Source organism: Emys orbicularis, chromosome 2 (genome assembly GCF_028017835.1).
Source record: "Emys orbicularis isolate rEmyOrb1 chromosome 2, rEmyOrb1.hap1, whole genome shotgun sequence".
NCBI lineage: Eukaryota > Metazoa > Chordata > Testudines > Emydidae > Emys > Emys orbicularis.
The window spans coordinates 121,172,964-121,198,908 of record NC_088684.1 but is presented as its reverse complement, the minus strand read 5'-3'; the positions used below and the strand labels follow the sequence as shown (position 1 = coordinate 121,198,908).

General features: G+C 44.7%; 1 protein-coding gene across 1 annotated transcript in view; it reads right to left on the bottom strand.

The window, feature by feature from the left end:
* DUSP22 (dual specificity phosphatase 22) overlaps window positions 1-25,945 on the bottom strand; it is a 63,360-nt gene that overhangs the window by 2,958 nt on the left and 34,457 nt on the right. Inside the window, exons 5-6 of the mRNA XM_065399743.1 lie at window positions 4,381-4,455; window positions 2,307-2,478 (exon numbers count right to left, since the gene is read on the bottom strand). Coding sequence (XP_065255815.1) covers window positions 2,307-2,478; window positions 4,381-4,455 — 247 coding nt within the window. The remainder of the gene's footprint in view (window positions 1-2,306; window positions 2,479-4,380; window positions 4,456-25,945) is intronic.

Genomic DNA, 25,945 nt, shown 5'->3' with positions numbered 1-25,945 from the left:
CCTCTCCTTCTTCCTGCCTTGACTCATCTCCCAGGGTAGGTCTATACTTACCTCCGGGTCCGGCGGTAAGCAATCGATCCCGGAAGTGCTCGCCGTCGACGCCGGTACTCCAGCTTGGCGAGAGGAGTACGCGGCATCGACGGGGGAGCCTGCCTGCCACGTCTGGACCCGCGGTAAGTTCGAACTAAGGTACTTCGACTTCAGCTACGTTATTAACGTAGCTGAAGTTGCGTACCTTAGTTCAAAGTGGGGGGTTAGTGTGGACCAGGCCCCACTTACCTAACCCAGCAGTGAAGCCTCAATGCAGAAGCAATTACAATTGCTCATACTCTGCTCAGCTGTTTGGCGGGGGTGGGGGCTTCAAAAAAATAAGTGGCTCCTGCTCTTTATTCTTGCTTTTGTAGCTCCACTACTGTCAATCAGCTGAGCAAAGCAAGGCTGGCAGGCAGCACCTTCCTTCTCCAAGCCCTGCTATCACTGATTAGCTATGAATACAAAACTATTTTAGGTCACATGACTCTTTCTTAATCAACTGTGTAATGTTTGGCAAGTTTAGGAAGAGTATGAAATATATTAGAGTGGAGGTATCCATTCAGTTAGTAACTATATGGGGATCGATCCTGTAAGGAACTCAGCAATTGCGCTCTGACCCAGCAAAGCACTTAAACACAGACTCAGAAGTATGCAAATAGTCGTAAAGGTATTAATGGGATTGCTCACATTCTTAAAAGTTGAGCACATGCTTAAGTGCTTTGCTGGATCAGGACCATAGTGCTCAGCCTCTTGCAGGATCAAACACATACAGAATAAGCAAAATATATTTATATTGGGGCCATATCAAAGATGAGACCTTAACATAAGAAGGGCCTTACTGGGTCAGACCAAAGGTCCATCTAGCCCAGTATCCTGTCTTCCAACAGTGGCCAGTGCCAGGTGCCCCAGAAGGAATGAACAGAACAGGTAATCATCAAGTGATCCATCCCCTGTCGCTCATTTCCAGCTTCTGGCAAACAGAGGCTAGGGACACCATTCCTGCCCTTAATGCACATCTAAGGGAAATTTATCAATGATACACAACATGTTATGATCTTCAATGCCTAAAAGCCTAGAAGATCAAATCTAATGGATCAAATGTCCTGAAACCCCAATATACTTTGTACAGAGCTACCATGGACAAGTGGTGCTGTAATTAAAAACTCAGGCCCAGATCCTCATTGAAATCAATAGAAGTACACTGATTCACACCTGCGGAGGATCTGGTCCCAAAAGTTGTGATTGAGAGATACAATAGCTTGCTACAACTTATGTCCACAGGTGAGCATTATTTTTGTAGCCTAGTGCCTTCCATTCAGTGAAGAAACTGCTGCATCCTTCCATTGTGACATGAAAAAAAAAGACGTTACTCTCTTTTCAAGGTTATTTGCATATACAATGACAATTAGGGTTATTAGCTCAGTCCAATTAGATCTGAAATGACTGTAAACCTTCATATAAGGGAGAAAGGAGACCAGTCTGGAAAGTCCCTTTATATTGTATCTTAAAAAGTCAGTTACTAACCCATTAATATCAGTTCTGAATGACCCAGGAAATATTCAGTTAAATATTTTCAAAAAACAAATATTTACAGTTGAAAACTGCATTCCTGAAATGCCACAGTAATTTCTCAGCTCTCTGCTGCAAGAAATCCTGGAAGAAAAATGAAGCCAACCTCCTCACCTTATTTACTTTCTTTTAAAAGAGTGTCTTGAGAAAGTATAGAGGACAGAAATGTGCTGAGCAATTTAAAATGGAGTTATGGTCAGAAAAGCAATTATGTAAAAACAGTACCTCCTTACTCAACAGACCTGTTCCAGGTGTGTGTTCAGCTGTATTTGTTTATGTTATTGACAAAAACAGGTTATTCCTATTTTTCTAAACTCCCGTTAGCCCTGCAGAACCAACCCAGCTCAAGGAGAAGGAGCTGGATTCCATTCTGGTTCATGCATCATCCCCACAATTGTTAGTTAAGTTCCGGTTGTACAAAACGTTTATTACTGGTGATGATGCATAAGCCAGGACAAGAACCCAGCTGGACTTTCAGATCTCAGGTTTTGTTTACAACATTGTTAATTTGAAAAACTATTTTTTCTTGCTTTAACATCCCTAGTAGATGTGAAAAAACAATTTTTACATTAGCATCACTTGTACATTTGTATTATTGCCGCATTCTGGGCCATTTATCTTCTAATCTTTAACCTTCTAAAGTTATGATACAGTCCAAAACTTTATGTCTTAAGAAACCAAATTGGTCAACAAAAATCACTTACATGGTCAACATCATGTTTTTCAAACTCCTGTAGCTGCTTCTGGAAGCCCATGTTAGGATTGGCACAGGATCTCGATGCTCGTACAATAGACAATGCGTCTTCCCAGCCAAAGTCTGTGATTGTCATGATGTAAGCGACTACCAAAGTTACGCTCCTGGAGACTCCAGCAAGACTGCAGCAGAAATGAGACAGAATAAATAGATACAAAATATGAAGTCTTAAAATAAATACGCTCATTATCTCATATAGCATCATAAATTTACACAGCAGTTTACAGAGTAATATATACTACCTAAATTAAGGAGTTTAAAGGAATGAGCACATTGTGGCAGCTGTTCCTATAGAACTATTGAGATATCTTTATGTTGTCTATGTACTGGACCTTAAAATGTAGAGGAGTGAATCTTGATTATCACTACAAAAGTTTTTTCTCTTAATTAATTAGCCTCTTAGAGTTGGTAGGGCAACTCCCACCTTTTAATGTTCTCTGTATGTGTATATATATTTCCTCACTATATGTTCCATTCTATGCATCCGATGAAGTGGGCTGTACCCCATGAAAGCTTATGCTCTAATAAATGTGTTAGTCTCTAAAGGTGCCACAAGTACTCCTGTTCTTTTTGCGGATACAGACTAACACGGCTGCTACTCTGAAACCTGCATGCAGTATGGGCACCCCAAGAGAGGAGCTGTACTGAAATTCAGTTCAGATGAGAGTTTTTTTAAACAAAGAACAAAATACAAAGCCTCCATGAGAAAGCATGAGAACAATTTTGTATTGTTGTTTTTCTTAAACTAGATACGAGTTATCCAGACATAAAAATAAAACACCCCCCCATACAGAATAGGGTCATGAAATAAGAAGGCAGCCTTTTCCAGCACATATAGAGCTCTAATTTTAATGAGATTGGGTTTAAATTCATTAAACCTTCAGACTGAGTTGAACAATTAGAGCACAGGACTCAGTTCTCAGTTCTATTTCTGGGTCTGCCATGGACATGCCGTGAGACTTTATTTCTCAGTGCCTCCGTTTCACCATCTGTGACACTGGGAGAATGACAGAACCTACCACTGTCAAGTGGTTTGACAGCTCTGAATGAAAAGTGGTGTTATTACTATAGATAAAGAATACATTTGAGTGACAGTTGTAGATTTGCTCACTTAGCACTTAACACTTTCAAAGAATATAAATGATAAAGCACAATATCAGCGAACTGTCTCAGAACACCCTCATGAAGTAGGTCAATATCCCCATTTTAAATACGAAGAGAGTGAGGTGCAGAGAGGTTAATCGACTTGTTCAAAGCTACACAATGAGCCAATGGCAGAACAGGATTAGAATGCTGGAGTTCCTAACTCCAAGTCCAGTGCTCAAACTACTAGACCTGACTCTAGATATAGGTTCTGAAATGCTGGTTAGACATTGCAGCAATGCACAAGGACCACAAGCAATGACAGTAAGAAAAAACACGATGGGCTTTCCTTTTCTCTGTTCCAACTCTTTGAAGGCAGTTAATGTCTCAGGACTCCCTCTCTAATCAGTAATCTGCTCGAAACAGCTGTGATATTTGAATGCTTCAGTGAAGCTTAAAATATCAGTTTCTGTTGAGAGGAAAATTTCCAGCAGCCCTAAAGCAGCAAAAATAGTTGCAACAGGAACTGATAAAATTATTAGGATTACAGGAGCTGTCTGTGAAAGAAAATGGTGACTAGCATTAATCAGAAAAATAGATGATGCAACACTATTGGTAAAATATAACACAGGGAACAGATAGTCCCAAGGTCCGAGTGGGGGACTGGAGTCAGCAGCTCTGGATTTCACTCCTGGCTCTTCCACTGACACATCGTGCGCTCCGGCAGCCACTTAACCTCTCTGTGCCTCAATATCCACAGTGGAGCCAGGCTTAACGAGCATTTTTAATTTTGATGGGGGATCCTCAGATGTGAGGTGCTATATAAGTGCAAAAGTATTATTATTAAAAAAGAAAGAGAAGGGTGGGCAACGCTAATTTATCACTGACAACAAAATGGAGGGGGGAAATTAAGAATATTCTTAAACAATTGACATACGTACCAGTGAACAAGACAGCCCTCACCTCTAAGCCGGCACTCATGGATAAACTTGATGCTCTCTTTGAAATGTCTTGTCCTGAAAACAGAAGCAAGAGGGAAATACAAAGCACTGGGCTTTAGTAAAATCATGACTAAGAGAGAAAAAAACTGAGAAAAATATTTTAAAAGCCACTTAATATTGTTCGCAGAATACAGTACATTAAAAAGGCAACCAACAGATACTACACAGTTGCCTTCATTATTCCTTATTTTAAATATGAATGGAAACTTTAGTATCTCAGGCACCACTCTTATAGTCACCGTTGACAAATACTTTCTGCTGATGACTGACAAATCTCCCTCCCTTCCTCCCAGCGTGCAACTATGTTCGTTTGTCTTTCTGACATTTCCTTGTGGAGGTCCTGCCATCAACTGAAACTTAGCACGGCCAAAACAGAGCTCCTGATTTTTTCCGTAAAGACCTCCCTTCCCTCCTCTTTCTCTGTCACAGCAGACATCACAACGACCCGAGCTCGTCCAGGCCATGTATAAATCTTGCTACTTCTTCCTGCACAATATCTCCAAGATCCACCTTTTCTCTCTGATCACACTGCCAAAAGTCTTGTTCAGCCCTTGATCACTTCGCACTTTGACTACTGTAGTCTCCTCTTCTCTGGCTTTGACAACTCCAAACTCCATCCTCCCCCCAACTCAAATCCTTCCAAAATGCTGCTAAGATCATCATTCTTGGCTCATTACTCCACCTACAGCAATTGACTCAAGACTCTCTCCATTGGTTCCCTCTCTTCCACTGCATGAAATACAAACTACTTCTCCTTACTTTCAAAGCCCTCCACAGTGTAGCCCCACCACCACCAAGAACTTGCACACATCCTATTACAATTTGTTTCCCGGTCTTTCAGGCCTCCAGTCCCAGCCTACTTATTTGGCTCATCCACTCATTAGGTCTCATCTTTTAGACTGGAAGTTCTTTAGTGTAGGTGGTCATTTTTATATGCTTGTACTGCACCTAGCATAATGTGGCCCAACCTCATTGTGGCCATTAGGTGCTACTGCAATATAAATGTTTCATAACAAAAACCAGTTACTTACCGGTGCATCTGACGAAGCTGGTATTCACCCACGAAAGCTTATGCTCCAATATGTCTGTTAGCCTATAAGGTGCCACAGGACTCTTTGTTGCTTTTTACAGATCCAGACTAACACAGCTACGCCTCTGATACTTACCTGTACAGTCACTGTTGTTCTTCAAGATGTACATTCCACTGTAGGTGGATGTGCACCCAACACACTCCAGCCGGAGACTTTTACCAGCCATACCAGCAGGCAGCACATGCGCCCCTGCTATCCTCATGCACCAAACCAAGGGTATAAAGGGGTGTGATCACCAGCTCCTTCTCCCTTTCTTTGCACTGCTGGTAAGCTAAACTCAAAGTAGTGGGGAAGGTGGGAGAGTCGCAGAATCTCGCAGCACATTTCTAAGAACAACAGTTACTGTACAGATAAGTAACCATTTTTGACTCCGTGGGGCGATTGTGCACACACACATTCCACTGTAGGTGATTCACCCGCAGTTTCCTTGCAGCTGGTGGATATCAGATGACCTGAAGAGTGACCGCAACACCAACTGGCTGAAGTTGGTGTCCTCTAATGAACCTTGAGTAACAGTATCTGGAGAAGGTATGTACAGATGACCACATTGCTGCTTTGCAAATGGCTGCTATAGGAACGTTACTCAAGAAGGCTGACAAAATGGAAGGAACCCTCGTGGAGTGGGCTCCTTTGCAGAGAGACGTTTGCCAGATCATAGCAAAGCTCAGTACAATCTGAAATTCAATGTGAAATATGCTGGACTGTAACAGGTTGCCCTTTAACCCTGTCAGCGTAGGCAACAAACAGTCTAAGAGAGGATCTGAAAGACTTTGTGAGGTGCAGGTAAAATGTCAGAGCCCTCCCAATCATCCCATCATTTTCACTGACCGCAGAAGCAAGGATGTTGTTGCCAAAGGTTCAAAGAGGGGTCTCACCAAATGGGACAATATTAAAATTCAGGTCCCATGAAGGTACTGGTTCAGACTCTGGAGTGTATACATGGATAAGAACCCTTAAAAATATGGGTACCGGGGATTGAAAACCTGTCCACTCGTGGACGTGCTGCAGAAATTGCTGCTCAATGGAGAGCTGAGAGACCAAAGGATTTCAGATGCAGTAACGTAGTCTGGCATAAATATGTCTAATCTCTGTGTTATCAGGAGATAACTGATGTGATTCCACCCAGACTGAAAATCTTTTCCATTTTGCTTCATACATGGCTCTTGTGGAATCCTTTTTGCTGTTCACCAGAACAGCTTGGACTTCTCAGGAGCAGACTTTCTCCTCATTGATCAACCAGAGATCATCATACTGTTAGGTGAAGATATTGTAGGTTAGGGTGCAGTGACTTGCTTTGGTTTTGAGACAAGAAATTCTCAAGCAGAGATAGAGGTATGGGTGGCCAGATGGAGAGTTGCTGTAGGTCCATGTGCTAGTACTGCCTTGGCCAGGCAAGCGCTATGAGGTTTAAGGTTCTTTGTCTCTTAGTTTCCTTATCATCCTTGGAATCAGAGGGACTGGAGGAAACATGGGCACCAGATGTCCCAAACAGGGAAAAAATAAAGACATTAATAATAGAACCTGGGCTGTGACCTGCCCTAGAACAGAACCTCCTGCAGTTATTGTTCAGGTTGGTTACAAAGAGGTCTATTATTGGATAACCCCACTAATGGAAGTTCTGCTGCAGAACGGCCTCTTTATTGACCACTCGTGATGATCTATGAGGTATCTGCTGATGGAATCTGCAATATAGAGTTCCTCACTCCTGAGAGGTGAAAGGCATTTAGTGAGATATTGATCTTTATACAGAAGTTTCACAAGTGGATCGCTTCCTGGCATAGCTGAGACAACCTTTCATCTCCCTGCTTGTTCAGATAAAACACAGCAGTGATGTTGTTGGTAAGATCTTGAACCACCTAATGGTGGTAACGAACACCTTGCATCCCAAAGAATAGCTCAAAGTTCCAGCATATTTTTATGGAATGAAAGTTCCTTAGATGTCCAAAGTGCTTGAGCCTGAAGTTGACTCAGATAGGCCCCTCAATCCCTGGTGGACGCATCTATTACGAAAGTCATAGTTGGTTCTGGTGGAAGGAATGGAACCCCTCTGCCTACATTCTGAGGTGTTAACAGGGGCTGGAGCTCTTGGGCAGATACACAAAGCAGCATATCCAGCAAATGTTTGCTGGATGATATGCTGAGTGAAGCCAGGTCTACAGACATCTGAGGTAAAGTCTGGCATGCTGAGTCCACTTACGTACACAAGGCCATGTGACCCAACAACTCTAGACATGAATTCACTGTGGTCCTCAGGTTGGAATTGAGGCTCTCGGACAAAGACCATGGACTGGAACTTGTTTGTCGGGAGGTAAGCAATGGGAATTGTGGCATCGAGATCTACCCCTATAAAATTTACTTGCTGCACTGCTTGTAATGTTGATTCCTCTACATTCAGTTTTCGATCTAGACCAAAGAACAGATGTCTGATGACAAGAATGCTTTTTTGATTGTGAGATCCTGACCTTTCCTGACCAAGCCTACTGTCCAGGTAGGGAAATATTTTAACTCCTAAACGGTGCAGGTGAGCTGCTGCTACCATCATACACTTGATAAATACCCTTAGGCCAAGGATAGGCTGGTGGGCAGCACAGTGTATGGACAGTGCATGTTGTTTGAATCAAAGATACTTTATGTGGCCAAGATATATTGCCATGTGAAAATACGCATCCTGCAGGTCAAGGGCAGCATATCCCTCTCAGAGATTGGTAATAGATGTCAAGTTGACTGTCTTTTTGATAAAATGGTTTGGCTTTCTTAAATCCAGAATGGGCCAAAGGCCACCTCTCTTTTTGGGAATCAGAAAGTAGCAGAAATAGAAATCTTTCCCTCTGTGTTGATAAGGAACTTCCTCTCTTGCCCCCAATTCCAATAGAAACTGTACTTCTTGAAGTAAAACAACCTCATAAGATGGGTCCCTGAAAAGAGACAAGGAAGGCAGGTTGAGGAAAGGAAAGGACATGAACTGGATAATGTATCCTTCTCTTACTGTGCTGAGCACCTATTTGTCCAACGTAATCTCCGTCCATGCACTATAAAAGAGAGACAGCATTTCCAAAATGGAGGGTCTGGATGTAGTTGATGTAACACGGTCAGCATGCAGTCATCGATCGAGATATCAAAACGACTGCTTCAAAGTGTACAAAAAATCTGGTGAGAAGGGTCTGTGATGCCAATGGGGGACATCTAAGCGGCTTAGATCTCCTTCTAGAGGCATCCTGAGATCTCTGCTGGTAGTAAGCTCTGTACTGTGGTTTTGGGCCTCAAACTGCTTCCTCTTTTAGTTATTGGGGTGTAAACACCCAGCAAACAAAGTGATGGATAAGAATCTTTCAACATGTGCATGGCGTCATCGGTTTTCTGAGAAAACAGTTTAGCATCTTCAAATGGTAGATCTTCTATTGCATTTTTAATTGTTTAGGAATGCCAGAGACCTGCAACCAAAAAGAGTGTCTCGTTGAGATGGCTGTACCCATCAAACATGATGCGGGATCGGATACACCGATAGCTGCTTGGACAGACATTCAAGTAGTGAGATGACCTTGAAGACAATGACCAAAAAGTGATCCCTATATTCTTCAGGCAGTTTGTCCAAAAAATAAATAAATAAATAAATTTGAAATTTCTGAGCAGTTTATAAAGGTGCATTTGGACAAAAATGCCAGGTAATTTGATACCCTTACCTGAAGGTTCGTGGTAATACAAGCCTTTTTGCTATATAGGTCCAGTCTCTTACACTCCCTATCCTTCAGGGTAGCCTGAGGGTGAGACTGCCTCAAATGTTCTTTTGTTTCTGTCGCCACTAATGAGTCTGGGATGGGGTAAGTGAAGAAATACACAAATTCTTGCTGGGGAACCTGATACCATCTGTCCATTCATTTGGCAGTGGGTGGAATAGAGACCAGTGTCTGCCAAAGGATCTTTGCAAGTTCAAGCAAGGCTTAATTAATGGGATGGGCAACCTTTCCCAGAATGGGAGTTTGTACAGATGTAGACACCCTCCTAATGAGGTCCTGAAAACCTTTAAAGTCCTCAGGAGGTGGTGATGTTTACTCTGGGGCGATGGACTCCTCTGGGGAAGAGGAAGAAATATGTGGGGAAAATATTCAGGAGTTCCTCTCTAGTTTCCTCTTCCTCTCTGGGTTCCAAAAAGGAGGGAGGTTGTAGATTAGAAGGAGACTCTTCTCTGGTTGCTATATGTACTGGAAAAGCTGACTTTCTCTGGGACTGAGTGGCTGACAGGGGGCATAAATGCTCTTGGACCAATCCAAGGGGTCCCATAAGGCCAAGTAGAGCAGTCACCCCTCTGACATGGTACCCACCACCATAAGCATCTTTATAATATTGTTCCTTGCTCTGGGTATTCCTAGAACTTGATCTGTATGGTGACCTGAAAGACCTTGATGGAGATATGGGTCTATCATGGTCAGAGTCTAAAGAGAGGGAAATACAACTCTCCTCAGTGAATAGTGGAGCAGTCCCATTAGGCATCCATGGAGGTCTTGACACTTTCAACACACATGCTACCCCAATGGTACCAACACTGATGTATCTGATGGTGCTGGTGGAAGCAGATGAGGCAGACAGGTGAGAAGGCGACACTGACGGTGCTGATGGAGTTGACGCAGACTGTATCAATGAAGCGGATGGAACTGCCGGTGCCATGGTGATAATTGGTGCTAGTGATGTAGTGGAGGCCATTACGTTTGGAACTGGATGACACAAAAGGGAGAGTCCAGGAGAGGGAGACAAAAGATATTCTGCCACAAAAAAAGCCTGAAGCGTCAACGGCACCGATAGCAGAAATGAGTTATCAGCCACTATCACTGGAGGTGCCGGACGTGATGAGCCAGGGACAAAGCCCTCTTTAGTAGAAGTGAAGACACTGGTCTCAATGACTCTGTTAGAGCTGGTGCCAATGGTGTCCCTTTGGATGGATGCCGGTGAGTGTTGGTGCTTGTGACCAGACCTTGACTCAGCACCAGAGGACTTTTCTGAGCACTTTTTTGAGAGGCAAAAAGTGGTACCTTGGGGGTTTGTCAGCCTCTGAAGACAAAGATGGTTTTGAGTGCTTCAAGGAGACAGAAGGAGAAGATGATGAGTGATGCTTCTCACCAGATTTTGGCTTAAAGGCTGAGGCAGCTGGAGGGGCAACCTCATGGACAAAATCTCCATCCTCTTGAGGTCAGTGTTGGGCTCGGACGAGGGCCACATGCCTTTCTTAAGGAGATGCACTCTAAGGGGAAAATCCCTTTGTTTCTTCATTCTTATCAAGAAATAGGATATTTGTCCCTCACACGTCCCTTGCCCAAGCAGACTGGGCAACTTTTGTGCTTATTGCTAACTAACTGTGCACAAGAGTTTTTGCTTTTCAAAAGCTGGCTAACCAAAGCTCAAGAGCAAGAGGGATCTCCAACTCTCACCATGGGTGGCAAGGAGGAATTGAGAGGGAGGCAGCCACTATGCCACTTTATCCCCTTGGCTCGGCACCCAAGGAGAGCGAGCCAGCATGCCTGCTGATAACAGTCTACGATTTGAGTGCATTGGGTGCACATACACCTACAGTGGAACATATATGTGCACAATCACTTGAAGGAGAGCACTGAAATATTATCGGCAATAGTATATGCATATGGGACAGATCCTGCAAGGACAAGCAGTTGCAGACCTATTGGTAAATATGAAGCTGAAAACAGGATCACCGAATACCCATGAAACATTTATTGTATATTCAAGATGTTGCCCCCCTCTGGATAAATATTAGCCCACAAAAAGAAAAAGAGAAGCCTCAGCCTAGCCCATACAAAAATCAGGAATGCCAGAGAAAGGGAGCTTCCCTTTCCACTTAAGAGAGCAGCTGTTGAGGCAGCAAGCAAACTTAGCACTCCAAGAGACCATCGGGCAGAAGCATGTAATGGACTTCAATACCAGAGAATTACTGTCTTGTCTACACATGGACTTGTACTGGTTTACCTTACAGTGTGATTTTAAACCGATGTAGTTAAACTGGTGCAAAAGGCCACGTGGACACCTATTCAGGTTTAAACCAGGTTTATTTTGGCTTATCTTAAATCACTTAGGTACATGGTTAAATCAAACCAAAATAAGAACGAAAATAAAAAGACTGACCATGCATGGGTTTGCATTGGCTTAGTTACATTGGTGTGAGTTTGAGAGTTAGACAAGGCCTTGGTACAATCCCCCAGATCAGAACAGTGAAAATGCAGAGACAATACTTCTGCAAAATCTACCAGATTAACAAGAATGGGAGGGATTTTACTGACCCAATGGAAACCGGTTGAATTGCACACCAGTATATCGTTTGGGGAATTAGTATCTTGCTAGACACCCAGCCTGCTTGAGGGTCAACTAAATGACTAATTCATGGAGTAGTTCATTCAGAATCATACAAGACACTCTATGTAACTCACTCCTCTGTAATGCACAGGGATTAGTTCAGGAGAAACAATGAGGAAGAAAGTATTGGAGAAGATAGCTGAAGCGGCACTCTTCTCTCCTACCCCCTTAACTTGCAGGTACTCTAGAAAGAAGAATCCACAATGGGAGGAAAACTGTGTCACCAACAACACTACTAGCTCTTCCTCTGCCTGCGCCTGTGGGGGCTTTCAACAGACAGGCATCCTAACCCTGGAGCTTTTCACCCACACCCTGGTCTAGTCTTGCTGTGAATACAGCCTGCATGTCCCCACCAATGAAAGCCAGGCAGGGGGAACCATCCAGCGTGAGAGGTGTGTATCCCTCAGAAAGCAGGTAAGATTGCTGCAGGAGGAAGTGGCTCATCTGTGTAGCATCCAGGAGCCCAAGGACTTCATCAACAGGATGCACATGAAACATCTGGGATGGAGGATGAGAGCCAACCATAGATTACAGCAGTACCAGAGGAGGAAGGAGAACCAGCTGCTCTATGGGGAGGAGACTGGCTACTGGCCACTTCAGGTAATAGACAGTGCTCCAGCCTGTGGTCAAGAACAAATATGCTATATTGGCAACAAGAGGCGAGGATCAGATTCCAGTGACTGAGGAGAATCCCGAAGGCTCGGAAGCTCACAGGCACCACACCCAAGATGAGGAAGTGTAGGTCAGGGACTCCCTTCTAAGGGGGATGGAGCAACTATCTGCTAACCTGATGTCCCAGGAAGCGGGCTGCAGTTGCAGAAGCTCACACATCCTTCCAATCACTACCCGATGCTGCTCATCCACATGTGGCACTCATGATACTGCCAGGTATGACCCTGAGCAGATCAGCAGTGACTACAGGACTCTGGGAGTGAGGGTGAAGGAGTCGGGCACTTAGGTTGTGTTCTTGTCCATCCTCCCAGCTGAGGGTAGGGGCTCAGGCAGAGATACAAGCATCTTAGAGATAAAGGCATCGCTGCGCACATGGTGTTGATAGGAGGGCTTCAGCTTCCTTGACTATGGGATGTGGTTCCTGGACGGAAGAGACAAGGCAACTGGACCAAGAATGGTAGAGTATCTTCATGCGCTGACTCACCAACCTAGTGAGGAGGGCTTTAAACTAGGTTCAGAGGAGACAAAAGCACACAAAAGCAAAAAAGGCAACCTTAATAGAGGGTTAGATGTCGGGGAGGGGGCGGGATGGAAAACTACAATAGGGTCAAAGAAGCAGCAAGAAGGAAATCAGTGGGGGAATCTGCTCAACACATTAGATGTCTGTACACAAATGCAAGGAGTAAGGGGAATGAACAGGAAGAATGGAAGGATAAGTAAATAAGCTATATGATGATTTAACTGACATTATACATCAAGAATATATACACTTGTTCTGAGGTCCAGAAGGAGGTGAGAGGCAGACCAGCTGAAAGTCTTTGGGTAACGATAAAAGGCGGGGAAAAAAGGGGTGACATCATGGTAGGGCAGGGGTAGGCAAACTTTTTAGCCCGAGAGCCACATCTGGGTGGGGAAATTGTATGCAGGGCCATGAATGTAGGGCTGGGACAGGGGGTTGGGGGGCTGGAGGGGGTGTGGTGTGCAGGAACAGGCTCAGGGCAAGGGGTTAGGGTGCAGGAGTGGTGCGGGGCTCAGGGCAGGGGGTGAGGAGTGCAGGAGGGGGCTAAGGGTAGGGAGTGTGCAGTGTGGGAGTGGTGTGGCAGGGGCTCAAGGCAGAGGGTTAGGAGACTCAGGGTTGGGGATTGGGGTGCAGGAGGGGTTTGGGGTGCAGGCTCCAGCCCGGCGCCGCTTACCTCAAGCAGCTCCGGGGTGGTAGCTGCGCGCAGCAGGGCTAAGGCAGGCTCCCTGCCTGCCCTGGCCTCGTGCCGCTCCCAGAAGTGGCCAGCATGTCCAGCAGTGGTTACTGGGGATGGGGTGGGGCAGGCAGCTCCACCGTGCGCTGTCGTCACCTGCAGGTACCACCCCCGAAGCTCCCATTGGCCGCGGTTCCCCGTTCCCAGACAATGGGAGCTGCGGGGTGCGGTGCCTGCAGGCGAGGACAGCGCATGGAGCCCTCCGCCTCCCTCCCCCGGGGCCGCAGGGACGTGGTGCTGGCTGCTTCTGGGAGCGGCGTGGGGCCAGGGCAGACAGGGAACCTGCCTTAGCCCCCCTGCGCCACAGGGCTGGCAATCCCGTGGGCCGGATTGAAAGCCCTGACGGGCCGGATCCAGCCCACGGGCCATAGTTTGCCCTCCCCTGTGGTAGTGGGTCTATTATAGACCATCAAATCAGGAAGAGGTGGATGAGGCATTTCTAGAACAAATAATAGAAATATCCAAAACAAGACCTGGTAGTATTGGGGGACTTTAACTCACCAGATATCTGTTGGAAGAGTAATACAGCAAAACAAAATTTCTAGTATGTTCTTGGAATGTATTGGGGACAACTTTTTGTTTCAAAAGGTGGAGGAAATAACTAGGGGGACAGCCATTTTTTACTTGATTTTGACCAATAGGGAGGAATTGGTTGTAAATCTGACGGCGGGAGGCAATTTAGGTGAATGTGATCATGAAATAATAGATTTCATGATTCTAAGACAAGGAAGGAGTGAGAGCAGCAGAATAAGGACAATGGGATTTCAAAAAAGCAGACTTTCAAAAAATTCAGAGAAATGGTAGGGGTAAGGTCCCATGGGAAGGAAATCTAAGAGAAAAAGGAGTTTGGGAGAGCTGGCAGTTTCTCAAGATGACAATATTAAAGGCACAATTTCAAACTATCCTGATGTGAAGGAAAAAAAATAGAAAGAATAGTAAAAGGCCAATAGGACTCCATCAAGAGCACTTTAATGACGTGAAACTCATTAAGGAATCCTACAAAAAGTGGAAACATGGACAAATCGCTAAGGAGAAGTACAAAAGAATAGCACAAGCATGTAGGGACAAAATCAGAAAGGTTAAGGCACCAAATGAGTTACACCTAGCCAGGTACATAAAAGGCAATAAGAAGAGGTTCTTTAAATACATTAAGAGCAAGAGAAAGACAGAGAACAGTATAGGTCCTCCACTTAATGGAGAAGAACTAATAACTGAGGACATCAAGAAAGCTGAGGTGTTTAATTCCTCTTGTGCTTCAGCCTCCACTAAAAAGGCTAATATTGACCAGATACTCAACATAATTAACATTAACAACGAGGGTAAAGGAAGGCAAGACAAAAATAGGGAAAGATCAGGTTAAAGAATATTTAGACAAGTTAGATGTATTCAAGTTAGCTGGGCCTGATGAAATTCACCTTAGGGCACTTAAGGAACTAGCTGAAGCAATCTCAGAACTGTTAGCAATTATCTTTCAGAACTCACGGAGGACGCATGAGGACGAGGAGAATCGGAGAAAGGCAAAATAGTACCTATCTTTAAAAGGGGGCAACAAAGAGGACCTGGGAAATTATAGACCAGTCAGCCTAATTTCTATACCTGGAAAGATACTGGAACAAATTATTAAACAAGCCATTTGTAAGCATAGAGAGGCTGATAGGGTTATAAGGAATAGCCAGCATGGATTTGTCACAAACAAATCATACCAAACCAACCTAACTTCCTTCTTTGCCAAGGTTACTGGCCTCGTAGATAGAGACAAAGCAGTACTCATGATATAGCTGGACTTCAGTAAGGCTTTTGATGTAGTCCCACATTCTCATAAGCAAACTAGGTAAATGTGGTCTAGATGGAATTACTATAAAGTGCGTGTACAACTGGTTGAAAGACCTCACTCAAAGAATAGTTATCAATTACTGTATATACTTAGGTATCAGAGGGGTAGCCGTGTTAGTCTGAATCTGTAAAAAGCAACAGAGGGTCCTGTGGCACCTTTAAGACTAACAGAAGTATTGAGAGCATAAGCTTTCGTGGGTAAGAACCTCACTTCTTCAGATGCAAGTAATGGAAATCTCCAGAGGCAGGTATAAATCAGTGTGGAGATAACGAGGTTAGTTCAATCAGGGAGGGTGAGGTGCTCTGCTAGCAGTAGAGGTGTGAACACCAAGGGAGGAGAAACTGCTTCTGTAGTTGGATAGCCATTCACAGTCTTTGTTTAATCCTGATCTGATGGTGTCAAATTTGCAAATGAACTGGAGCTCAGCAGTTTCTCTTTGGAGTCTGGTCCTGAAGTTTTTTTGCTGTAAGATGGCTACCTTAACATCTGCTATTGTGTGGCCAGGGAGGTTAAAGTGTTCTCCTACAGGTTTTTGTATATTGCCATTCCTGATATCTGACTTGTGTCCATTTATCCTCTTGCGTAGTGACTGTCCAGTTTGGCCAATGTACATAGCAGAGGGGCATTGCTGGCACATGATGGCATATATAACATTGGTGGACGTGCAGGTGAATGAGCCGGTGATGTTGTAGCTGATCTGGTTAGGTCCTGTGATAGTGCTGCTGGTGTAGATATGTGGGCAGAGTTGGCATCGAGGTTTGTTGCATGGGTTGGTTCCTGAGTTAGAGTTGTTATGGTGCGGTGCGTGGTTGCTGGTGAGAATATGCTTAAGGTTGGCGGGTTGTCTGTGGGCGAGGACTGGCCTGCCTCCCAAGGTCTGTGAAAGTGAGGGGTCATTGTCCAGGATGGGTTGTAGATCACTGATGATGCGTTGGAGAGGTTTAAGCTGAGGGCTGTAGGTGATGGCCAGTGGAGTTCTGTTGGTTTCTTTTTTGGGCCTGTCTTTTAGCAGGAGGCTTCTGGGTACACGTCTGGCTCTGTTGATTTGTTCCTTTATTTCCTTGCGTGGGTATCGTAGTTTTGAGAATGCTTGGTGAAGATCTTGTAGGTGTTGGTCTCTGTCTGAGGGGTTGGAGCAGATGCGGTTGTACCTCAGTGCTTGGCTGTAGACGATGGATCGTGTGGTGTGTCCGGGGTGGAAGCTGGAGGCATGAAGGTAGGCATAGCGGTCGGTGGGTTTTCGGTATAGGGTGGTGTTAACGTGGCCATTGCTTATTTGTACTGTGGTGTCCAGGAAGTGGACCTCCCGTGTAGATTGGTCCAGGCTGAGGTTGATGGTGGGGTGGAAGCTGTTGAAATCATGGTGGAATTCTTCCAGGGTCTCCTTCCCATGGGTCCAGATGATGAAGATGTCATCAATGTAGCGTAGGTAGAGAAGGGGCGTGAGTGGACGAGAGCTGAGGAAGCGTTGTTCCAGGTCAGCCATAAAGATGTTGGCATATTGTGGGGCCATGCGGGTGCCCATAGCGGTGCCACTGGTCTGGAGGTATATATTGTCACCAAATTTGAAATAATTGTGCGTGAGGATAAAGTCACAGAGCTCAGCAATAAGTTGTGCTGTGTCATCATCAGGGATACTGTTCCTGACAGCTTGTATTCCATCTGTGTGTGGGATGTTTGTGTAGAGAGCCTCTACATCCATGGTGGCTAGGATGGTGTTTTCTGGGAGGTCACCAATGCATTGTAGTTTTCTCAGGAAATCTGTGGTGTCACGGAGATAGCTGGGAGTGCTGGTGGCGTAGGGTCTGAGTAGGGAGTCCACATATCCAGACAGTCCTTCAGTGAGAGTGCCAATGCCCGAGATGATGGGGCGTCCAGGATTTCCAGGTTTGTGGATCTTGGGTAGTAGATAGAATAACCCCGGTCGGGGCTCTAAGGGTATGTTGATTTGTTCCTGTGTTAGTGTAGGGAGTGTCCTGAGTAGCTGGTGCAGTTTCTTGGTGTATTCCTCAGTGGGATCTGAGGAAAGTGGCCTGTAGAATTTGGTATTGGAGAGTTGTCTGGCGGCCTCCTTCTGGTAGTCAGACCTGTTCATGATGACAACAGCACCTCCTTTATCAGCCTCTTTGATGATAATGTCAGGGTGGTTTCTGAGGCTGTGGATGGCATTGCGTTCTGCACGACTTAGGTTATGAGGCAGGCGATGTTGTTTTTCCACAATTTCTGCCTGTGCACGTCGGCGGAAGCATTCTATGTATAGGTCCAGACTGTCATTTCGACCCTCAGGAGGAGTCCATGTGGAGTTCTTCTTCCTGTGTTGTTGGTGGGAGGGTATCTGTGTATCAGTGCGCTGTTCAGTGTTATCTTGAAAGTATTCTTTGAGTCGTAGGCGGCGAAAGTAGGCTTCCAGATCACCGCAGAACTGTATCATGTTCGTGGGGGTGCTGGGGCAAAAAGAGAGTCCCCGAGATAGGACAGACTCCTCTGCTGGGTTGAGTGTGTAGCTGGATAAATTGACGATATTGCTGGGTGAGTTAGGGGTACCCCTGTTGTGGCCCCATGTGCCAGGTAGGATTTTAGACAGCTTACGGTCCTTTTTCCTTTGTAGAGAGGTGAAGTGTGTAATGTAGATCTCCTGTCTTATTTTAGTAAAGTCCATTTGTGTGGAGGGTTGGTTATTTATGAAAGTCTCCAGGTTGGAGAGCTCTTTCTTGATGTTTATCTGTTTGCTGTATAGGATGCTGATCAGGTGGTTCCTCAGTTTCTTTGATAGTGTATGGCATAATCTCTCACTGTGGTCTGTGCAGTATGTAGATAGCAATGGATTTTTCACCTTCAGTCCATTTGGTATGATGTCCATCCGTTTGCATTTGGAAAGGAAGATGATATCTGTCTGTATTTGTGCAAGTTTCTTCATGAGGTTGATAGATTTCCATTCCATACGGCTAAATGCAGTGCCTTGCATGGTGTCAAGTATCAGAGGGGTAGCCGTGTTAGTCTGAATCTGTAAAAAGCAACAGAGGGTCCTGTGGCACCTTTAAGACTAACAGAAGTATTGAGAGCATAAGCTTTCGTGGGTAAGAACCTCACTTCTTCAGATGCAAGTAATGGAAATCTCCAGAGGCAGGTATAAATCAGTGTGGAGATAACGAGGTTAGTTCAATCAGGGAGGGTGAGGTGCTCTGCTAGCAGTAGAGGTGTGAACACCAAGGGAGGAGAAACTGCTTCTGTAGTTGGATAGCCATTCACAGTCTTTGTTTAATCCTGATCTGATGGTGTCAAATTTGCAAATGAACTGGAGCTTATGACTTGATCATAAGCCAATCTGTTTATAAGCCAACCCCCTCCCCAAGATGGATACGTAAAAATGGAAATTTTTATGACCCATTCATAAGCCGACCCTGTAATTCAGGGGTCGGCAAACTTTGGCTCCCAGTCCATCAGGATAAGCCGCTGGCGGGCCGAGACGGTTAGGTTTACCTCCGTGTCTGTGGACGCTCAAGGTAAACAAAGTAAACAAAGTGTCCCGGCCCACCAACGGCTTACCCTGACAGGCCGGGACAGCAACTGGTGGGGAAATTTTGCGAGGGGGAGTGGAGAGGGGGGGGAAGAGAAGCTGGGGTTCAGGGGAGTAACCCCTGTGACCACCCCCCACATGACCCCACCCCTAGCCCGGGACCCCCACACTCTCCCCATCCCTTCCCACCTTAGCTGGGGAGGGCCAGGTGAGGATCTCTCTGGCCTGGCTGGAGCTGCTCCGGCAGGCTGGGCAGTGCAGCCGCAGCCTGCTTCGGTGGGCTAGACAGGCGGCACGGCCGCAGCCTGCTCTGGCGGGCGGGGCCGGGCGGCGCGGCCACAGCCTGCCAGCCCCAGAGCTGCAGCTGTTTTGGAGGCTGGGGGGAGAGCAGCGTGGCCAGAAGCGGAGAGACTCTGGCCCCACCTCTTCCCTTCTGGTTCTGGCTGGCTGTGCTGCCTCTCCTTGCTCCCTCTGTTGGGGGGAAGGGCTGTGTCCCACCTCTCCCTCTCTATGCCCATTCATAAGCCGATCCCCTTCTCTGATGCTTCCCTTTTTTACTAAAAAAAATTCGGCTTATGAACGAGTATATACGGTATTCTCTTTCAACCTGGAAGGGCATGTATAAGGAGGTCCCACAGGGATCAGTCCTGTGTCTGGAACTATTCAATATCTTTAATGACTTGGATAATGGAGTGAAGAGTATGCTTATAAAATCTGTGGATGACACCAAGCTGGGAGGTGATTAACAAACAAACTTGACAAATTAGAGTTTTGATCTGAAATCCATAAAATGAAACTCAATAAAGACAAGTGCAAAGTACTAAACTTAGGAAAGAAAAATCAAATGTACAACTATAAAATGGGGAATAACTTGGTTAGGTGGCTGGAAAGGAGCTGGGGATTATAGTGGATCACAAATTGAATGTGAGTCAACAATGTGATGCCGTTGCAAAAAGGCTAATATTGTGGGGTGTATTAACAAGAGTGTCTTATGGGAGGTAATTGTCCCACTCTACTCAGCGCTGGTGAGGCTTGTGCTCGAGTACCCTGTCCAATTCTGGACACTTTAGGAAAGATGTGGACAAACTGAAGAAAACCCAGACGAGAGCAACAAAAATGATAAAAGGTTTAGAAAAAAAATGGCCTATGAAGAAAGGTTAAAAAAAAAAACTGGATATGTTTAATGTTAAGAAAAGCGGACTGAGGACCTAATAACAGTCTTCAAATATGCTACGGAGCTATTATAAAAAGGACGGTGATCAATTGTTCTCCATGTCCACTGAAGGTAGCACACGAAGTAATGGGCTTAATCTGCAGTACGAGAGTTAGATTAGATCAGAAGTCCCCAAACTGTGGGATGCGCCCTAGGGGGCACAGAGGAACATTCGAGGGGTCGCGGCGGGGCCTGGGCCAGCCCTCACAGGGGGCGGGGAGGGAGCGACACCCAGACCCACTCCGTTCCCAGCTCTGCTGCGGGCCTGGCTCCCTGCCCCCAGCCTCGGTCCCTTACCGTGGCCCAGCCATGGCTCCGCACACAGCCTTGGCCCTGGCCCCTGGCTGCGGCTCCATTCCTGGCCCCAGACCCACCCCCAGCTGCGGCCCCAGCCTCATCCTGCTTACCCCGTCCCACTCCCTCCCCCCCCCCCCCCAAGCCATGGCCATGGCTCCGGGAAGGCAGGGACATGGACAGGGGTAAGGGGCGGGGGGGCGTGACCCTGAGCATTTCAAGACCACTGGGTTAGATACTAGGAAACACTTTCTATCTACAAGGGTAGTTTAGTTCTGGAATAGGCTTACAAGGGAGGTTGTGGAATCCCCAACATTGGAGGCTTTCAAGGACAGGATGGACAAAACACCTGTCAGGAATGGCCCAGGTTTACTTAGTCCTGCCTCAGCAAGCCGGGAGAGATGGATTTGATGACCTCTCAAGCTCCCTTCCCGCCCTACACATATTTCTATGAATGACTCTTTCAGAAGAGGATCTCCTGAGGAATTCTGCAACTCCAGACTTTTTAAATGTGTGTCTATTCTAACATTTTGACTAGAACTGGTCGGGAAATGTATTTTTGTTGAAAAGATGAAAGCTGAAATGTTCTGGTTTCTGGGGGGGGAAAGAAAAGAAAAAAAAAAAGAAAGAAAAGTTGATACTTTGCGCAAACATTTACATTCAGTCAAGAAAATTATTTTCCATTGAAAAAAGTTTCGACCAGCCCTAATTTTGACACCATATGGTGCTTGTGTTTGCTTGCAGGAATATGACCTGTAGGCAGCAGCTGAACCTAACAAATGATTCAGTCACAGTGAACAGACTTTACTAGTGGCATGCATGGGCTTTTTAAAAAGAACTGCACCACAGTTAAGCAGTATTTCTCCAAGATCCAACTGCTTAGGTCAGTTAAAAACGTGATGCTTTTATCTTGATTTTACTTGACCCCTTTTTACCCCTAGATCTCTGGGAAAATGACTTAGGTTGATGTATGCAGTGTAGTTGTAGCTTTGTCGATCCCAGGACAGAGACACAGAGAAGGTGGGAAGTTGGTCCAATAAAAGATATAACCTCACCCACCTTGTCTCTCTAATACGTTGGTGTGTTTTTCCACAGTAGCTCCGAACATCAATACATCTTCTACAATGACCTAACAAGTTTTTCCCACTTTCTTATGGAACATGCTTTAGGATGAAAAAATATCAAAGGTAAATGGGTGATGTCTTTCTCGGGGGGGGGGGGGGGGGAGAAGGGGGAAGAGAGTAATTAAGCATGGCTAATAGTGAACTTTTGGTCCAGTTTTATTAGTCATTTTCCAGATATGACATTCAGTACGCTGCGTCACTGTGTATCAGCCAGTTTACTTGTTAGTGCATCAAATTTAGATGTGTGGTAGTGTTCACCCTTGCTTGTCTTGTTCAAGTTTCATAGAAGTTAGAAGGGAAATCCTAACGCAGTCACGCCTGTGGAATTCATTGCCAGTTTGTGGAATCATGGAGCCCTGACTGACTCTGATCAGTGGGGCAGTTCACACCTCTTAGAGCTATTGTTTCAAGCAATCTGCCAACTCAACACGGTACTGGTTTACGTTCACCCCTGGAATAGCAAATTATTCTATGTTAACAATGAAATGGGAAATCAATATTTATTACATAAAAGTGTAAGACAAGTGTCCTGATTAACAATCTACTCACTGGACTGACAATTCAGTGTAAAGACAATTTATTGTACAACAGCCAACTTTCACACTTCTCTTGCCAACTTAATATTATGAACGGCAGCTTCTTTATAATATCACTGGGCACATCCCACACAAAGTAAAGCAGCGAACGGCCTCTCCAATCACGTTTTAATAAAGAGGGTAATCTGATACAAATTAGATGAGGGATTTTCCATGTCAGCTCTACACTTCAGTGTTTCGTTGAGCTTTCAGAAATGCGTTAGGGTTGAAAAAAGCATCAGTAGGGAAAGAAATGTAGTGGTATTGTCTCTTCAGCAATCAAACCTGTAATAGTCAAGGACTAAGAACTACCTAGACCTTTTGTATGATTCTTTGGCATTTTGCTACTGTAGACAGACTGGCTGTAATATTAAATCTAAACCAAAAGGAAGGTTCAAAAGGCAACCAGGAAGCCCAATAGGCTCAGGGTGACCATACATCCCGTTTTAGCCAGGACAGTCCCTTTTATTTGCCATGATCAGTTGGCAAGAACAAACATGACAAATGCCCACTTTTTTTTTTTTTTTTTTTTTTTTTTTTAAATAAAAGTGTGGTGTGGTGAGGAGGAATATAAGCAGAGATGACAGCCCTGTGCAAGGGGGAGGCAGGGTTCGAGTGGTCAGTGATAGTCCCACCGGGGGGAGGGGTGGGGAAGGGAGCTCGGGCGAGCAGCTGGGGCCAGCCCCACGGGGGAGGGGGGCAGCCTTGGGCAAGTGGCTGGGGGGGGAGAGCTTGGGCCAGCCCCACACGGTGTCCTGTTTTCCCCTTGGGAAATATGGTCACCCTAAATAGGCTAGCATAACTGGGTATTAATTCCCTAGAAACATACGGTACAGAAATAAGGTGGAGTGAGGAAGAGTATATTTAATTTCTACAGAATTAATTTTCGAGTAGCAAGTTCCTTAGGAGAGGGCATTGTCAAGGAAATCAGTGACCAGCAGAAGTTAATGGCCTGAGGCCAAATTCCCACCATGGAGGCCAAATTCACATTAAACTCCCAGGAAATGACCTAGGTCTCAATAATGATTGCTTAATTCAAATTCTAAGCAGGAGCAGAAAATGCTAGTAGAACTGAACCTTCACACAGTTTCAAAGAATGTGAGCATATTCTGTTTTCACTGTTGTATTTTATTGGGAATTGATTTCTCTCAGGAACAGGAGAGCCCTTAATATGCTTACTGTAAGTGCATTTATATTATACGTATTGAAAAAGAAAGTTCCATGAGGAAAACATAGCTAATGCGAACTTAAGTTAGCAACTCCACAGTCCCAAGATCCACTCTGACCATGTATCAAGCCGGCCCCCTTCGACAAATGCCAGCAGCTGCAGAAAAGTAGTACCACCACCTCAGAAGAACTTTACCTGAAAAGCCAGCTGCTAAGTGATACAGACAAGCAGCTTATGTGATCCTAGTCAATTTCACTCGACAGCAACCACTAGGTAAAAGCACTTTATATGCAATGCTATTCTTTTCCTCTGCAGCTGTCAGTCTCACTCTTTGAGAAGGGGAGAGACACAAAGAAGTCACAAAAGGACAGATCCCCTCTTTCCCCAGGGCCCCTCCCCTCAAACTGATAAACACCCTATACTTTTAAACAGTGTTTGATAAGATCATATTACATTCTTATGACCTGAATAAAACAAGCTTCTTTTGACCTTATGAAGTTTTTACATTAAAAGCAAGTAACATCATTATTTAAAGATACTGTGCATTATACTTGAAGTTTTCCATCATATAAAGAAAAGTCAGTTACTCATCTAGTTTTCTTTTAAGTGATCAAATGTATCAATATCAGAAGTAACAAAATTTGTCTGAAACCATCTGATACCGAAGCAAGAACCGTACATGCTTGCAGCATAACAGAAACAATACTCATGCAAATATCTTATCTTCTTGTTAGTGCTTTAAAAGACTTGGTACAGTGCCAGAAAGTTAATTGCTTTTGAATGCTATAGGTTGCTTTTCAATGTATTTCCTTGATATGCAATGACTAGGGCTGGTTGCATTGCATGTGTAATTAACATTCGCTGGAAATGATGTCCTCTTTCTATTCACAAATTGGTCCAGATTTCTACTAACACAGATGGCAGATTTGCAAACATTTTCACAACTACCCAGTAGGATCTCCAAATACTGACACACCATTAATGACGACCCAACAAATGCGATTATGGCCTCTGTAATTTCTTAAGTTGCTTCCTTTCTAAAAGAAATGAACCTCCACAATTTTTCCTACCCTCCCACAAAAAAAAAAAATTGCACAAAATTGCTTCCATATCCACTGTCTTAGTTCTGAAAATCCTATTCTGTTCTCTAACCTGGATTCCCACTTAATAGCATATGGGATACTATTATTTTTAAGGGAGTAATAACACTCAGGGTCTGATTTTTAAGAGGCACTGAGAACATGCAGTTCTCATTGACTACAATCTGCACCTCTGACGGGAAAAACAGGCTCATGGTCTATGTTCTTACTACACAAAATTGTGTTAAAAAATGATTTTTATAATTTCAGAAACATGTTCTTGTCACTCTTTTCAGTGGCAATTAAGAAACATCAAGTGTCATGTTGGAATCTCTCCAAGGTATGAGAAACAAAATACTCTAAAAATATGCACTGAAAGCATCAGCCGGAATATTACTCTGATCTGAGAGAAAAAGCAGTGCTGCATTTCCTTCCGTAGGTACCAGGCCCTTTCAACTACTTCTGTTTCTCTACATAACTAGTTAGCAGGAAGTGGCTGAAACCCCCCGCACCTCTCCTCAACATAAACAGTGAACGCTAGAAGAAAGAGTTGGTCACCATCCAAGTATTCTTATGAAATACGTTTTGATTACTTCAAGATCATGATTTCCTAGATACCATCAATTCAAAGATTCGGAATGTTAAGCCCTGGGTCAGTTCAACTAACTTTCAGGACAGTTATATAGCCAGTGGATATTTAAAATAAAATTAAATTAAATTTAAAAAGCCTGAAAATGGGACACAGCAGCTTCACATAGCTACATACCTACTACAAGAAGCATAAGACCATAGGAATTGACATACTGGATCAGGCGTAATCCAGTACACTGTTTCCAGCAATGGCCAGGACCAGATGATTTGGAGGAAGGTGTAAGAACCCTACAGTAGGAAGACGTGCCATAATCTGCACCCCACATAGGTGGTCTCCCTATCTCTAACATGTAGAGATTGGCTAAGGCTCTCTCTCCCTACCAGAAATGCTACAGCGACACAGCTGCAGAGCAGCAGCTGCACTGCTGTGCTGCTGTTTTTCCATCGTTGTAGTAAAGTCAACTCTCTGAGAGGTGGTTGCTAGGTCAACAGAACAATTTTTCCATCAATCAAGCAGGGTGTACGCCAGGGCTTAGGTTGGCTTAATTACATCACACAAGGTGCTAATTTTTTCATAGTCCTGGAGGAATTAAATTTCAGCAATTTCAGTTAAGCTGACCTAACTTTGCAGCATAGACCAGCCCTGAAGCACAAGGTTTAATATCCCTTCCAAAAATTTTGCCTTAATTATAACAACACTGGATATTCTTGGTAGCAAAGCAGCCATGCTAAGTAGGAAA